At 37.9% G+C, this 12366-nt stretch overlaps 1 protein-coding gene across 1 annotated transcript in view; it reads right to left on the bottom strand.

Moving 5' to 3' along the window:
• The window catches only part of dok6 (docking protein 6), a 96739-nt gene extending 84654 nt beyond the window's left edge, over positions 1-12085 (bottom strand). Inside the window, exon 1 of the mRNA XM_073863767.1 lies at positions 11889-12085. Within this exon, the coding sequence (XP_073719868.1) occupies positions 11889-11954 (66 nt within the window). The 5' untranslated portion in view covers positions 11955-12085. The remainder of the gene's footprint in view (positions 1-11888) is intronic.
• Between the last annotated feature and the right edge of the window lie 281 nt (positions 12086-12366).

The following is a 12366-nucleotide window of genomic DNA, read 5'->3' as shown; positions in this document are numbered from 1 at the left end:
TAATGACAAGTGTGCAGTAAACAGCCTCTAGTAAATCCATCTTTTTCTCCAACTCTCGTCTCAACTAGTGTTTTCTCCTGCTACACTCCTCACGCGGCGCTCATCCTCCTCAGTACACCTACTGTGATAGGCTATGCCAGGAGTCCCCCCTCCCCACACAGATCAGCGACTGACAAATGACTGACGAGGGTTCACTCCTTGTCACTCGTTGCACGGAGCGGTCATCCAGTCTCTTTGGTAGAGAGAGAGACACGAGGAAAACAAACAAGCATGCAAATGTGAATTATCGCGGCCTAAAAAAATTATCGAGCTCATTTTATTTACCGTGCGATTAATCGATTTATCGTTTATCGCGACAGGCCTAGCGTCATGATGAATTATTTTTTTAAGTACTCAAATAAAACTGAATTTTGAAGAAACTACGACAGAAAATAAACATGTACTAGATCATTAATTAATTGAATGTTTTACCTCTAACGGGAATAGCTGCGTGATGAAGTGAAACTAAAGGGTTAATAAACACAAACTAAAGCAGATGTTGTAGAACGTCTGGCTAACGATGATAGATAGCGCAAAAATTTTAAAAATTTATTATTTCCCACTATTAATTACATTATCTTAAAGGAGTGTAACTACTGTAGCAAGTAAATAATGCACATAAATAACGTGAGCAAGAGCGCTCAACAATTATATCGAATCAACAGGCACGTGCAACCTAGCTAGCAGTTTGCTCAAACAACAAAATCACCAGCTAACTTACTTTAAATTAACTAAAGACTAATACAGTAACAGGCTTAAATAAACCCAAAACATAAGTCCACTTACAGTTCTCACGGATACGTGTTTTATCAACTGGCTATCCTCCAGACATGACGGAGCACATCTTTATCTTATTTCGGCCGTGTGGCGCGCGTGCACGCTCGTGGTGTGAAGCGTGTCTGCACTATTCTCTTAGATGCACTTGATGGCCTTTTTTGCAGCAATTATTATTTTTTTTTGAACGACCTAGTTAAGGCGGTAGGGTTTCCCAGCTAAGGTGGGCTGCCCGAACTGAAAAGTGCTGCAGGAAACCCTGATGTGTCATGTCAAAATGCGTACCTGTTGTACACGCGTCGTAAGAGTTTATGATAAAAGAGATGCTCACATTCACAAAACACACGCAAGACACTAAATTAACACTTAACTGTAATTAAACGAGATTAAGTTAGTATCTGGCAAATGTGAGCGTCTCTTTTTTCATAATCCCCTTTGAAGCGTCTGCAGCAGGGATGTATTTTGACATGACGTGTGATGCACATAGGTTCACATGACGCGCAGAACACGTATTTTGACATGACGAGCCACACACGACTGGCTAATTACATCTTTTGACGAGATTCGGATCTCGCGTCCTTGAAAAAAAAGTCACCATCAATCAATGGCTAAAATGAACTAGTAATAATCAATATAGCTTTCAGCATTTATTAATCTAGTAAATCTTAAGGCCCATGGACGTCGGAAGCAAAAAAAATGTGGGTGGGTCCAAAACATTTACTGGAGTAGATGCCAATTTCTTGTATTCTGGTGGCATTTAAATAAACACTTGCTTTTATTGCCTAAAAGCTTTGTTTACCTTGAGTCGTGGCCCTCGCGGGAGTGCGGTTGGCGAAAGTAGTGAAAACATGAAAAGAAGTTTCATTTATATGGAGTCTAAATGAGCCAAGTGGAATAGATTTAAGGAAGCAGCAGCGTGGAAGTCAAGGCTAACAAGGTTTTATTTAAAATGTTTCATTTATTTGGGGATTCCTCTAGTAGAATTGATTTAACTGACGGAGCTCTGACAAATGAACAAGCATATGCGCTAAATTAGATAAAAAGTGAGTGGGTCCAATATCATTGGTCTTAAAAAGTGGGTAGGTCATGTCCCACCCACAATGGTTTCGACTCCCCTGGTATTTGAAACCTCATGTACATTGTATGAGCAGGTTGCGCATGCACGTACAGAAGTTTGTAGTATGGCTACAGGAGCTATTGTGTGTGTGACATGCCTCATTGCAACGCATACTCGAAATGTGACCTCTGCATTTACTATAACCCATCTGAATAGGTAGTGAACACATGCACTGCAAGTCGTGAACACGCACACCCGAAACAGCTTGCTATCCCTACAGAGCAGGGGAACATCTGGGGTTAAGGTGCTTTGCTCAAGGGTACCACAGTCGCAACCTGCCGGCAGGGCCGGATTATCCAATAGGCATTATGGGCACGGGCCCAGGGGCCCATTCGCACTTGGGGACCCAGGCAACGGGAATAAAATAATATTAAAAATAATGATATAATTGTTCCAGCTTAAATAACCCAGCGTTGAATCGAACGGACGTAGCTATCCGGGCTTTTCCGTGCTTGAGTATGCTTTAGAAGCTGCGCGGATACATGTGCGAGACAAAGACGGACTGGCACAGTACGTCGCCAACAGACAGACAGGTAGGAGCTCCTCACACAGGTCGTATTCCAGCTATGTTTTTCCAACTCTAATAACGCTAGCTCACGAGAACTCGTACATATTTTACGAGTTGGATAATTCGTATTAATTCATACGACCACATTCGTAAATTTTGGTACACTTTGCCTTGACCCCTGTGATGTTGGGGTTAGGTGCAAGGTCAGGGGTTCGGTTTTGTTGTGTTTTTCACGAGAATCGTATGATTTTGCACGATTAACTTCGTATGAATTAATACGAATTAGCCAACTCATAAAATAAGTATGATTTCACGTGAACAGGCTGGTTTTTGTGGACTTGTACAAATATGAAAGATTTTAAAAACTTATAAGCAAATGTTGAAATTAAAAAAAGAATAATAATGCCGTAAAAGTATTGTTCATTGTTAGTTTATGTTAACTGTTGTTAACAAAGACAACTTTATTCTAAACTGTTACATAAAATGACCATCTACAATTTGAATTAATTTCCTGTTCCGGGAAAGTTGGAAAATTGGTAGAGCACTGAAAAGGTCTGAATTCAATTCACAAATAACAATATTGATTGAATGCTTTTATCCATTTTTTTTGGATAAAAGTATCTGCCAAATGCGTAAATGAAAGCACATTTTTGTCACTTTTGCTTTTCTGACCTTGTGGCACATTCTGGGCCAAACAAGAAACTTAGTTTAAAACTCTCCCATTGAAGTCCAAAACACAAAAGTTGTGGACAGCTCAGAATCAAAGCTAAAAGTGCTCTTTGTAGATTCAAACCTTCAATTTCACTTTTCAGTCATGATGCCCTCAAACGACCTTGGATGAAAAACTCCTTTGAAATGTCATCAGTCATTTAGTCTCCTCTTACAGAGCCTTTTCTCACTTTTGCTCCTTCTCGAGATATTTAATTTACAGAGAGACTGTGAACCAGACATACACATAAAGGTCTGCTTAGAGTGTTGTCACGGGACAAACGTTACTGTGTGAGGACTATCAAGGGCTTATGACATTAACAGCACTGATTTACTTACTAACAAAGTTTTACATGAGCAGTGGCTCCCTTTCATTTATGTGATAAATCTGCACAATCAGTCATGTCTCACACATCAATGACATCTAGTAATGTTTGCTTCTGTTCAAAACAAAAGTGTGTTTAGTAATTAAAAACAGCAGGGATCGATAATGTGAAATGTTGGAGTGAAGAATGAAAGGAGATTTATCTGTGTGAGAAATGGCACAATAGTGCAGCATTATTCACTCTGAATAACATTGGCTTGGGCTGCTGTGGGGGGCTATTCATCAGCCCTAATAAGAGGCTACAATTTGTCTTCCGCTCTTTGTTTGAATCAATCTGATGAAAGCTGGATAAACAGCATTAGCGTGAACATGAAAACAGGGAATCTGTATGAATATGATACAGGTGTAGCTGTCAAGGTTGTGCTTTATTCAATTGCAACTGCATTTGGAGTTTCTGGAATTGAATTTCAATTTAGTTATCAAACAGGACATTTATAGATCGCTTAGATGTAGATTAAAGTCTATATGATGCGGCCAAACAACATTAAGCTGGTTAACAAGAAATAACTACGTATACCAATAAGTCCTCTGTTGTACTCTATGAATTGGTTTTTTTTTAGTCATCTTCCTTACATTCCTCTTTAAATCCCAGTGCTAGATCTTGTGGGATGTGGCCAATTTAATTTATATTCCAACTCACTGAGGATTTAAAGAGGGGGCGTCAATTTTTTATTCTGACTAGCTCTGTAAGCTGAGCACACAGTGACATTTACATTCATGCATTTGGCAGACGCTTTTATTTAAAGCAACTTTACATTAAAACTTTACAATTTGTTTTCTTGGATCCAACCCATGACCTTTGCCCTACCAATTGAGCTACAAAAACCTGGCCATTTCTCAAAATGTGTTCTTGTGGACTTGTGAAACGTCATCAGTTGCAGCCAAAGTACTGTTAAAAACGTTTGCATCAACATCCCCGGATGTGTTCGTGATCCGCGCCTTTTATCAAGGATACAGCGGGATGTGACTTGTTTGGACTTATGACAGCCAAGTTTCCCAGAATGTATTTCGCATCACAGACAATGGAACTGCACAATATTAGAAATATTAATCTTTCTGTCATAAAATGTTGCTGTTTGTTATGAATATAGATGTATAAACTTCAAGTCTGTGGTCAGTCAATAAAGATAGCAGCTATATAAATATTTTCTTTGACGAATTGTGAGTTCCAGGTGATTAGCAGTCATCAATTATATAAATATAATATTTATTAATATAAATTATATTATATATATTTATTAATATATTATTATTGCAAAGACCCATACCCAGTGTAACTGAGAACACACTTTCTCCGTATACTCAGAAATTATTTTTATGTATATTTTAAAAATCTACTTTATTATTTCATATCTTCTGTGTTTCTAAAGATAACAGAGAGAACTTTAAAAATGGAGTCGTTGTGGAACAAAAAAATCTACTTCAGGGGGCGTATCTTAGGTCTTAACTTAAGATATGAGATATACATATATATTAAATAAGGACTTTTCGCAAATTCGCATTATGCTGTGTTTACACCAACCGTGCCTACTTTGCCGCTTGAACAGTTTGAATGCATTTGCGCGTCTAGAGAGAAGAAAAAGCAAGCATTTGACGCGCGTCAGAGGCAAAATCCGCTTCTTGTGGTAGGGGCAAGTGCTATGCGGTTGTCTGTTTGCTGATTGGTTAACGCGGCGTGAAATTCCGCCAAAGTTAAAATTTTTCAAGTCGGGTGTCAGCCGCAAATTCGCGTCAAACGCAAAATGCACAAAAAGCACCACACAAGCAGAAACGCGTCTTCCGCGCCACGCCAAACGCCTCATTCGCGTCAACGTGTCTTCACATTGACTTTAAGACACACTATGCAGTTATTTTACCTTAATATAACAGCTTCAAAGTTATTTCGGTGGTAAACAAAGTCATAGTAAGGCGAATCATCCTCCTGTTGAAGCTCGGGGGGGGGACGCCGCTACCAAAACCAGCAATGCAAGCTTGAGAGAACCACCCCTGACAAATCTCGCGAGAATCACTTCTTGCTTTACGGCAACGACGTCACACACGTTAGTCTTGTTCGACTTCGTGTGGCGCTGCAAGAACCGACCGCCGGATGACGTCAAAGTACCGCGAGAATGATCCGAGACGGCACTTTGACGTCATCTGGCTGTCGGTTCTTGCAGCGCTGCATGAAGTCAATCAAGCCTATAACAACAACTGCACGCGCGAATTTGAGACGTGAGGCTAAACGATTTAAAAGTTAAGAAAGCGTGTTCGGAAGTGAGTAGGAAAAGGAAAAGAGAATCTGACCGCGTTAGGAACCGGACAAGAGTCCCACTCGGTCATGTTTTTACTCGTTGGCGTGAGCTAAAATAAATATATAGCAATAAATAGCAATATAAATAAATAGCAATAATCATGTATAGTGACATTATAACGAACAATGTTATGAGATAATGCAAAGTACACAATTAACTTTGTCATGGCATTTTGTAATGTTTACTTGTGATTTAGCTGCAATCATGTAAAAACATTATAAGCTAGCAAACGTGGTACTTTATTATTATATGCATTCTACACTTGGAATAAACTTCTTATTATCCTATTACCATCATCTGCAGTTTAGTAGACTATGCAGTAGCCTAATATTTGTATGAAATTGTGAAACATTACCTGGTCATTATCTTTGGAGTACTAGAGTGGGAAATTACGACAGTTGCAAGTATTCTACAGCGACTCTAGGGGTCGCTGTTTGACAAAAACGCTGAAAATGCATAGAGCGGCTTTAACATTGAAATCACTTGCGCTTCACGCCTCTACCGCGGCTGGTGTAAACGCAGCATTACAGAAGCTAATCTTAAGTTGATTTAGGATTCTCATCTTACCAAATCTTATCTCATCTCTAGTTATAAATATCTTAAATTGCTCAATCATATTTGGCTATCAACTTTCAGGTCTGTTACCAAGAAGCAACCAACAATGCATGCATGAACTGCTGCTAAGACGTTTCAGCATTAACAACATAAACAAACTGCTTTCTTGAAACAAACGTAACTTCCGGTAAACTCCGCAAAGAATCAATAACAACAGAGTCCTTTTACAGTAGTTTATTTCTGATAACAAGCAATATAAACAAAAAGTAGATTACTTAGATTTTGATTACTAAAGCGTATCAAAAACTACAATGAGCTAATGTTACTGTGTAAAGTATTGTGTACAATGTTAACTACAGATTGGCTGCCAAACCTCTCTTTACATAGCAGTGATCCATGATCGCTGTCTCCCCTCGTCTTCAGGAAACCAAAACATTTGTTATTTTCAACAAGGTATTCGTTTCAGTTTAGTTTAGCCACTAGCCAGACCATTAAACAAACAAAGACCGGAAGTTAAGCTCGCCCATACACGTAACCTCGACAATGCGTGCTTCCGATGAAACCATCTATAAATATAAAGTAATCCACATTATTTTTTATTGAAGTAATTGTAATCAGATTTCATGCGCTGTGATCATCTGTGAGCTACAACATTTAAACATTTAGCAAATGCGGCTTACAAAAATTAGAAAACTATTCAGTTGGCTAAGTGCTACGATACTTCATTTCAACACTTGATAGAGACCTGAGAAGAAAAAGAAGCGGAGTTAAATGTGTATTCATCATGATCATGATTCATTCAACAGTTTTTTTAATAATGAGGGATGATGGAGATTGGAAGATGGCTCCACTAGTCAGAAACATTGAATGTGAATAATGGGAGTAATTTAGTGCCCATTTGTGAAGGTAAAAATATGCAAAGAGTTTAATCCAAAAACAAACATTGCCATTTTTCATCGTGTTTTTTGTCAAGTTAGGATGCATCTGTAATACACCTTTTTGTATCCTGTATCTCTAGTTAAGATCAGATACTGCACTTAGGAAATGTTATTCTGTAATAGCTTTTGTCCTAAATTAGGTCCTGATTGAAATGACCAAACAAAATAAGATAAGATTTTAAAGTTACAATCTTTCTGTATTAGACCCCCAGATCTTTAAAGGACATTGGATGTTGAGTGCTACTAAACCTGTCCAATGACAACACTCGAAAAACATTGCATGCAGAGGATTCTTTAAACATGCTTTACACTGCAAAAATGAATTTCTTAATATTTTTGTCTTGTTCTTCAAATGTATTGTTTATCTTGTTTTCCAGATGTCTAAAATTTCTTAAATCAGCATTTACTTGAGAAGCAAAACAACAACTTAAATATTAAGCCTAGTTTCAAAAACAATCAACGAGTTTATACCTAAAAAAAAAAAAAAAACTGCAACTGGGGTATAAAAATAAACTTCAATTAAGTAATACTTAACTGAAATTAAATTTTCTTAGCCTACTGGCAAGTGCGTTTCACCTGTTTTTTTGTAAATTAGCATTTTATCAGGCTCTTATGTTTAGATTGAGTCATTTCACTTTAATGGCAAATGAAAAGGTTATTTGTCAGTAAGTGAAATGCCTTATTTTCACAAATGTCACTTTAGTCATTTCATTATTATTTAAACATTTGATTGTCTTTTGCTGCAAAACCCTCTAAATACATGCACAAAAAAATCTTTAGTCACTTTTCACTGTCCTTTCTGAATAATGTAAAAGGCTCAAAAACTCGGTCAACATCCTAAAGGGCTGTCCACACGGAGACGCATATCACTGTATACGTATAAATTTGTTATCGTATTGCCGTTTCGTCCACACGGATCCGGCGTTTTGAGATAGTGAAACCGCTATTTTTTAAAACCGGGTCCTAAAGTGGATAAATCTGAAATCGACACTGAAATCGGTTTCGTGTGTACAGCCAATCCATATATTTTGTGAAGCGAAAACGTCATCACATCACATGTCGGAAGCGTCACACTTAACAGCAACAACAATAACGGCGGACTACTGATTTTGTTCATGCTACAGAAGCTACTAAAGCCTACTAGCTTTATTACAGCAAAATCTATTGCTTCTATGCAATTGTGGTGAGCAACAAGCGATAATGGACGACACCATACGTTGGTTATGCGCATGCTCAAAGTCGTCTTCTTCGTGTATGGTATATATCTGTGGCAGAATTACAGCGCCCCATACTGGTCCGGCATATATACTACACCGCTTTCAGTCGGTTTCAGTGGTTTCGTGTTTACGGATTATTTTTTTAGAACAAGGAAAAAAATGATCGGATAGGGAATGCACCGGCTTCGTGTGGACAAAGCAGTAAACCACCCTTATCCGGGTAAAAAACAATGTGCGTCATTGTTCATGAAATTATTCCGTGCACTTAGAGGACTTCGCTGAATCACTGTGGCATTTAATAGATTCTGCCAACAAAGCCGTATTTATGAATGGCCTGAGGCCAGATTAAGCGGATTTGATGTGTAAGTATTTAATAAACATATAATACATGATGAGAACATTCAATCATATCAATATTTTATTTTTGACCGAGATGGCTTTTAGCGACATTCGCATCTGAGCTCCTCATATTTTGACTGGAAACAAGAGAAAAATATTAAGAACACTTATCAGATGGGTTTTGTCTGCAAGACACTTAAAATTGTGTAATAGTCGTCATGTTAAAATGATCTTTGTCATATATTGTGCTGGTGTGTTCTGGCGCAATATGCTGCCATCACATCATTCAGGTGGATGCTGCACATTGAGTGCTGCAGTATAATGCGCTACATAAATTATTATTACTATTATTATTGTTATTATTAATAATCTCTGGCATTAGTAAACTGCCTGAACACTTAAAGACAGATAATAATCTGCAGATGTCAAATATGGGTCAAGTACTGGTTTGCAACGGCAGTCTCAAATAAGATTACAGTTCCATTGGCCGGTTCAAAGTCGACCGCTTTGGGGTAAGCCTAGATGATTCTCTATGGATTCGCAGTGCATTATAAAGCTTCTGGATAATGTTTGTAACTGAGTGTCATAAACTGTGACTGTCTGGGATAACAGAGGTGGCATAAACAGAAATGATGTCAAATTATCCAAGGCTAAAGGGCATTACAGTATGGAAAGGGTTTACACTATGTACAAAGTCCCTGACTGTCTGTAAATTAATAAATAAACATGCTGGGTAAACATAAATTAAGCTTGCAGAGGAGATGTACCAGACTGAATGGTTTAGGGTGAAAGAAAATTTTATTTGCATCTGTGCTTTTTCTTTTTTATCCGAAGTCTGCATTAGATTAGGTCTCAGAAGACTTAGCAATGAGTCAGTAAACAATGAATAAAGAGTGTAGAGAGCGAACACACAGAAAACCAAAGCTGGTCCGGCTGTTCAAAACACACTTGCGTTTACAAAAAAAACACTGTGCCAGCACTGATGAGACAAGTAGTTGATCCTCTTTAAAAAACCAGCCTTCAATAAAGACCCGTCTGCATAATTTATCAGATAAAAAGATACAAATGAGTGATCAAACCTAGAGACATCTTACATCAGTATCGCCTAGCAATCTTCAACATTTTCATCAACAGAGAAATATCCAAAGGTTTGGTTGTGTTCAAGATATATGTGGAATGGGAAAATGCCAAAGGCGCACATAACAGTGGGTTCAAAGGCCATTTTGTGTGTGAGAAGGTCAGTTAATGTCAGGTGCACTGAATCGTAAACTCATATTTCAGGGTTTTACGTTGATTTCTACCTTACGTGACATGGTTTTACCCCCTTTTTTTTAAACATAAATTATCTTTAATGCCAAACGCAACCACGAGAATGTACTGCACGTAATGTAAAAATAATGAAAGTACTTCTATTCTTTCACAGCACTGTTATAAGATAATAATTTTATGTTCTGTATGCAAGCATAAATGCAGTAAATGTGCCATTAATGTGCACTCTTTATCTGTGTTCCAATAAGATGAGACTCCTTTTGTGTATTTACAGGCTAATGTGTTTCTGAGATACAGCTGGTAACTTTATATAACCAATAAAAATCAACAAGCAATATGAAGCTGAAGTAACGCATTTAGGGTGAGCCCATACAAAGGAAGCAATATCCACAGCAGTACACTTTATCTTGCATCTTATACCCCGCAAAAACAAACCATCTTGGTCAAACATCCCTGGAATAGGCTGAAAAAGACAGCAAATATTGATCTAAGCTTTCAGTCGTATGTTACATTACATGGTGAAAGAGGCCTAAGACAAATACAGAGGTCTATAGTGTACATTCGGTTTATGGCATCGCTATCTGCTACTGCATTATTTTGTTGTTGTAATTTATGTTGTCCTCTGTCAAAGGGATAGTTCACCTAAAATTGAATTCTGTCATCATTTAGACAAGTTGCTTCTTCATTTGAGCGGGAGAAAGGAGATGCTCGATGCAGTTCCTTCACTGTATAACTCAACACCTTTATATCTGTAAACTTCTATTCGACAAGAAAAGAAAATCATTAAATGTGAAACAATAAATGATGACAAAATTGGGTTGATTGACCCGTTAGTATTAGGAGCAACTCATGAAAACTTCTAAGCCAAATTCCTTCTAAGCCAACAAACTTATTCACATGCATTTACGCTAAGTTCTTAAAACTTTTCACTGCTATAAAATTATAATCAATACAGCATTATTTGCAAAGTTTTCTGGTAAACTTGTATTTGTATTTTCTGCATTGGTGATATTGGACAAGCTATTGCATTCTGGTTGCAGTGAAGCATAAGGTTGAATTATAATAATATATCACACAGACTTGATGACCTACTCTGTATATTCACAGCTGCAGAATCAACAGGACAGTAAACAGATGCTGCTGCTTAATAATACATTAATCTATACTGGATATGTCTTAATATGCATAAAATGTATGTTCCTGTAGCTCAACTGGTAGAGAAGTGTGTCAGCAGCGCAAAGGTTATGGGTTCAATTTCAAGGGAACACACATGCTAATAATAAAATGTAATGTAGCTTAAGTCTGCATAAATGTAAAATCAATGTAATGCATATTATTAAGCAATAGCCTAAAGTTAAACATAAATACAATTGTATTTAAGTTAACTATAACTTTCAAAATCAAAACAATAAATATTATTTACTTGCCCTGTTAAGGCCAAAATAAGGAGAATACTCCCCAAACAACCCACATTAATTAAATAAACCACAAATAATAAACAAAATCAACATTAATATGATTTTTGTTTATTATTGTTAAGATGAGTAACACCAGAACAATATTTGCATACTGGTAAAAGTATTATACCAAGTGGGATGAGTTGCTCGTGCCCGCTGGCAGCACGTTCGTATCGATCAGCGCGCGCTCCCTGAAGCCCTTTTAAATAACGTTACAGATGCCGCGGCAGCTGCTGAAGCCCAAAATAACTGAGAGCACAGTAACGTCCAGCAGGTTACGGCTATACTCACCCCCAGTTTTTTACTCCGAATCCTCACATATCCCTGCTTCACTATATCGTTGAAGTTTGAAGCCATCCTAACAGCCTGCTCGTCCTCGTCCCCCGTTTCGGCTGCAAGTCCCCTCAGAAGTCAGCACGACATCCGGATCCTAAACAACCTGCCGCCGCTACTGCTGCTCGGGCAACCGGCTCCAGTGGATTAGTCCATCTGAGGATGAGCGGGGGGAGACAGATGATTAATTTGGTACAGAGTGCAGCTTCCTGGAATGCACCATTAGAGGAGTGTCGCGGGGGTGGACGCGTTTGGTAAATTTACAATAAAATATTCTACTGTAACTTTTAAGGGTTAAAATTAACAAATGTCATTTATTGATATACAAATGTTGAAAGCTATCACCGTACCTTGCCCCAATTGGTAGCAGTAAGTTTATAATAATTTATAATTTAAGGGGCTGGTCCTTTTTCATGGGAAATAGCAGTTTGACGTC

This window comes from Misgurnus anguillicaudatus, chromosome 25 (genome assembly GCF_027580225.2).
Source record: "Misgurnus anguillicaudatus chromosome 25, ASM2758022v2, whole genome shotgun sequence".
NCBI lineage: Eukaryota > Metazoa > Chordata > Actinopteri > Cypriniformes > Cobitidae > Misgurnus > Misgurnus anguillicaudatus.
The sequence above is the reverse complement of the archived record's forward strand: the minus strand, read 5'-3'. Positions and strand labels throughout refer to the sequence as shown.